This window comes from Arachis duranensis, chromosome 3 (genome assembly GCF_000817695.3).
Source record: "Arachis duranensis cultivar V14167 chromosome 3, aradu.V14167.gnm2.J7QH, whole genome shotgun sequence".
Taxonomy (NCBI): Eukaryota; Viridiplantae; Streptophyta; class Magnoliopsida; order Fabales; family Fabaceae; genus Arachis; species Arachis duranensis.
The window spans coordinates 117,228,517-117,233,679 of NC_029774.3; the positions used below are offsets into that span (position 1 = coordinate 117,228,517).

The following is a 5,163-nucleotide window of genomic DNA, read 5'->3' on the forward strand; positions in this document are numbered from 1 at the left end:
TTAATCCAATTTAGTATTCAATGCTTTTAGCCTTTTACACATATATCCAAGAATAAAATAAAATAAGTAATTTATTAAAAAAATTTAAATGGCTAAATATGTTGAATATTTGTGAATTTGGAATAGAGGAAAACATGATATTAGAAGTGATTCACATAAGGTGCCAAAAGAAGAAACCAAAGGAAGGGGTTACCACAAGTCCAGCTGGACGAGGACATCCGTGTCATTTTCCAATTAGGGTTTCCATCTTTCGCCCAAGGGTGCATCTCCAAGATTCAGATCACCAACACTTCTTAACCTCACCCACCGACTTACACCAACACCCGCCACAGACCAATAAGAACCCCAGCCCGCCCCACTTTTAACAAGACAGAGGCCCAATGACCTTCCACCACGTGTTCATATTCACCAATTATAAAGCCCCGATGAGATCACAACTGTGACCTGCGGGTGACGAAGCTCAGAGTGCCAATAGAGAGCGTTGTGGTGCTATTTGAATCACCGCTTTTGGATGAACAAAACCCTCTCTTCCCAAAAACCCAAACCCTTGGCGGCTGCGAGACCCGTTGTTCTCCCTCTCTCTATTTCTTTCTTTTTTTCTCTTTCTTTCTTTCTCTCTCTCTCCCCTTTAGGGTTTTCTTCGATTTTGGGGCTAAAACCCTCGATTTCGATTCGCGCCGTTCGGGTTCAGATTCGGATTTTGGGAGCGCCTTACTTCTTCTATCTTTGTTGTTCTGCATCCGAAGAACCGAGGGAAGATCTCAGTGGTTTTTTATTTTGGAAGCATGGCCACCGTTGCTAATCCCGCGGATCGTATCCTTTTATCTGCTTTTGGTTCGACTCAGCTGTGAAATTCTTGTTCTTTCTTGTTTCTGTTCTTGATCTGTATTTTCGTATGCTCTGGATTGGGATCGGAGAGTTTTTGTTTTGCTGCGGTGTGTTAGGGTTCTTGTGGTTTTGAATCTTGGTGGTCGATTTTGAGATATGTTCTGTGTTCGTAAAGATTTTCTGGCACTTTTGTGGGTTTGTATATATTATTGATTATACATGGGCGGAATTTCTGCTAGCTATTTAGTATTGACTTTCTACGGCTTACTAATTGACATCCTGGTTGAATTGGGTTGTTTAGGGTTGTCGGTATTGGGGGTTTTCTTGATTTCTATTGTGCTTGTAACTTGTGGCTCTTAGGTATTCGCGCTTGAAACTTTGATTTTGCGAGTGTCTTGTGTTCCTTCACTTTCTTGTTACACAGAAGCAACTGATTTGCTGCAGAAGTTATCGTTAGATACCCAGCCAAAGGCCTTGGAAATCCCAGAGCCTACCAAGAAGGTAAAAAACTTGATTTTTTTTTACAGCTATGTCATAAGATTATTGAAACATGTGCGTGGCAGGTTTTGTGTTGTCTCGGTAAATTGAGTTGACTTTCTAACCATTTTTCTATAGGCCACTGGCAATCAATATGGACCAGTTGATTCGGGGAATGCTGCAAACGGCCAGATCCCTTCATATGATCGGTCTGTAACTCCCGTGTTACAAGATTTCATGGATCCCACCTTGTGTTACCTTCCGAATGGTTACCCGTCCACTGCCTACTACTATGGCGGTAGGTTTGTCTATAGTTATTTCATAATGTTGACTTTTGGATGTGTTGTGAAATTTTGATTGAAATCTGTAAAATGGATAATAGAACAGAATAATTAGAATTCTTATTGACTCTGTTTTTCTTGTAGGTTATGATGGGACTGGTAATGAGTGGGATGACTATTCCAGATATGTGAATACTGAAGGAGTTGATATGACTTCTGTAAGTTCCTCCTATCATTCTTCTGTAAGTGGGATGACTATATTAATGTGGAAATACTTGATAAAATTACTATGTTTTTAACATCAATTTTATTTTTGTTTTCCGCTAGGGTGTTTATGGGGACAACGGTTCTCTATTGTATCATCATGGATATGGATATGCGCCATACAGTCCCTATTCACCAGCAGGCTCCCCAGTTCCAACCATGGGAAATGATGGCCAATTGTATGGACCTCAACACTATCAGTATCCTCCCTATTTTCAGCCATTGACTCCAACCAGTGGACCATTTACACCTACTGCTACCGTCCCTGCTCAAGGTGATGTTCCCACCTCTGTAGCTGCCGATCAGAAACCTCTTCCTGTGGAAGCAGCGAATGGAAATTCTAACAGTGCTGCTAATGGTGGAAGCACTAAAGGTAACAAAGGTGCTGCTCCTTTCTAAGGATAACACTTAAATATTGTGTTTAGTTCAAGTCCTTCATGTGAATTTGGCATTGTGGCAGGTCGTGGACCTACTTCAGGTTATCAGGATCCAAGATTTGGCTTTGATGGAGTTCGTTCCCCTATTCCCTGGCTTGATGCCCCACTATTTTCAGATGGGCAGGCAAGACCTGTTAGCAGCACGACAGTGACTTCCTCAGTATCCGGTGGAAATAATCATAATGCTTCGAGGAACCAGACTTTCCGCCCCAATTCACAGTTCATGGTATGCATGATATCTTTCAAGTGTGTTTGGATTGGTGCTTGTCTACCTGATTAGTCAGAGGTGTTATTCCGGTTAACTGTTCTATTGATTCTTATCGCATGTTTTGAATTCTCCTTTCAGGGTTTGCACCATCCAAGACCAATGCCCGCCATTGGAGCCACCCATGGTTTTATTAACAGGATGTATCCAAATCCAAACAAATTGTATGGTCAGTATGGAAACACTGTTAGATCGGGAATGGGCTACGGAACACATGGGTATGATTCTCGCACCAATGGACGGTCCTGGTTAGCTGTTGATGGTAAATACAAAACTAGAGGACGAAGTGGTGGTTACTTTGGTTATGGCAGCGAGAACATGGATGGTTTGAATGAACTGAACAGAGGCCCTAGGGCCAAGGGCAACAAGAACCAAAAGGGTTTCACTCCAACAATTTTGGCAGTCAAGGGGCAGAATCTGCCAACAAATCTAAGCACAGATGAGGAAAAAGATAAAACAAGTGGTGTTCCAGACCGTGAGCAATACAACAAAGCTGATTTTCCAGAGGAATATGCTGATGCCAAGTTTTTCATCATCAAGTCTTACAGTGAGGATGATATCCATAAGAGCATTAAGTATAATGTTTGGGCCAGTACACAAAATGGCAACAAGAAGCTTGATGCTGCTTACCAAGAGGCCCAGCAGAAACATCCAGGCTGCCCTGTGTTCCTTTTTTTCTCGGTAAGCATCTTGGTCTTGTCAATATTATTTCTTTATTTGCTCTGCAACTTCTATCTTATGTTAAATTCTTTTGCAGGTTAATACCAGTGGGCAATTCGTTGGGCTTGCAGAGATGGTTGGTCCTGTTGATTTTAACAAGAGTGTAGAGTATTGGCAGCAAGACAAGTGGAATGGTTGTTTCCCTCTGAAATGGCATATTGTTAAGGATGTTCCTAATAATTTGTTAAGGCACATAACCTTGGATAACAATGAGAACAAACCTGTCACCAACAGTAGGGATACTCAAGAGGTAATTGTGGTTCATTATATATTGTTACTGATGAGCTTCTTCTGATAATGTTTCTCTCTTAGATTTGAGCTTATATTACTTGCTTGCTCCTTTTGATTAATCATTCCTCATGCAGGTAATGTTGGAGCCCGGGCTGAAATTGATCAAAATTTTCAAGGAATACGCAAGCAAGACGTGCATTCTGGATGATTTTGGTTTCTACGAGGCCCGTCAGAAGACGATTTTGGAGAAGAAAGCGAAACAACAATTCCCAAAGCAGGCAAGGCATCTTTCTAGCATTCTTGTCTGCTACTCTACTATGTGTTGGTTTTGGAACATGTCTGCATATAACTTGTTATTTTTTGCATATTCTTATTTTTCCTTGAACCTACTACAGGTGTGGGAAGGGAAGCCTACTGAGGAGAAGGTTGAGGTGAATGGAGAAGTTAAAGCACAAAAATCTGATGTTCCCTCGGAATTACTGAAGGAGTCTAGTGTTGCGGAGAAGGACAACAATGGCCACAAACCTTCTGAGAATGGATCTGTTGTTAAAGCTGGTGATGCAGCAAAGGGTGCTAAGCCTGTTGTAGCTGAGAACAAGATTGTAGCCAATGGGGTTGCTAATGGTTGCTAAGCTCTACTGTATTTGACGGTGGCGGTCCAACCCTGAATTCAATGGCCTATGTTGATGTTTAGCAATACGACATTGCTACCTTGTTCCGCCTTTAATGGGTCTGTCATGCCAAATTGTGATTGGTCTGGCAGAGTTAGTTCATAGAATGCTAGCAGCAACCCCTTTTCGCTGGGTTTTGCCTCTACAGTGGTTAGCTCCTAACAGGTTTCCTTACTCCTAGGGTTTTTGGGTTTTAGGTTTCTGCTTAAGGTGGTTTATATCTTTTGGGTTTTGTTTTCCTTTTTCTTTTTAAATTTCTTTTCCCCTTCTCTCTATCTCTTTTTCTTTGGTTGGTTGGTTGTTTCCTATCTTGTAAATCTAGATCTACTTTGTTGCAGAGCAGCAGATTGCTTCTGTTACTTACAAGAGAGTTAGGAGCAAGGTGGGAAATATTGAAATATAGTTGTTTTTTCTTTTTCTTATTTTGTTTTCAATTCTAATTTAGTCTGATGAAAGTCTCTCCTTTTGAATGATTGACTTGCTCTTCCTGGGGGAAGAATGCTTGTGGACAATCTTTTTATGGTTATGAAAGTTTACCATTTGATGCACTTACCTATAGTGTTTTAAGTTTTCTAGTTTTTCTTTGGGCCAAAAATCCGAAATACATGCATTTGATTATTTGATACTGAGGAAATGATATGTTTGCACTATGTAGTATTTACTAATTCAAGTAGGACTCCGACCTTTCCTTTTACACCGTTTGCTATTTCATCTATTTACTTTTATGGAAAAAGATCTTCCTTGCTATATTATTTAGAGGGTGCATACTTGAAAGCACCTAAGAAAGAAAATCAAGCAAGGACTGACCAGGATACCAAAATTCACCCGTTCCACATTCAGGAGAATTTTCTCAGGTTTGACGAGAGAAAAATGGAATGTGCTGTCTGTCTAGTTAGTGGGACATGACTGGAATTATATTATTAATTATTCTGTGGGTTTTTGTAATTTTCAATTAGGTTTATATATGTTACAGCTCAAATGGTATCGAG

General features: G+C 40.6%; 1 protein-coding gene across 3 annotated transcripts; it reads left to right on the forward strand.

The window, feature by feature from the left end:
- The first annotated feature begins 511 nt into the window (after positions 1 to 511).
- On the forward strand, positions 512 to 4,722 carry LOC107480498 (YTH domain-containing protein ECT4). Of its 3 annotated transcripts, none has more exons than XM_021138910.2 (10): positions 512 to 813; positions 1,253 to 1,329; positions 1,444 to 1,603; positions 1,731 to 1,828; positions 1,914 to 2,232; positions 2,311 to 2,513; positions 2,634 to 3,233; positions 3,310 to 3,522; positions 3,638 to 3,781; positions 3,899 to 4,722. In XM_021138910.2, exons 1-10 carry the CDS (start codon positions 786 to 788, stop codon positions 4,133 to 4,135), a joined length of 2,079 nt encoding a protein of 692 aa, XP_020994569.1. In that variant the 5' UTR covers positions 512 to 785; the 3' UTR covers positions 4,136 to 4,722. The 3 variants fall into 3 exon arrangements, with proteins under 3 accessions (XP_020994569.1, XP_020994570.1, XP_015956136.1); XM_021138911.2 differs by having other exon boundaries at positions 1,914 to 2,223; XM_016100650.3 differs by having other exon boundaries at positions 513 to 813; positions 1,731 to 1,804; positions 1,914 to 2,223.
- The last annotated feature ends 441 nt before the right edge of the window (positions 4,723 to 5,163 follow it).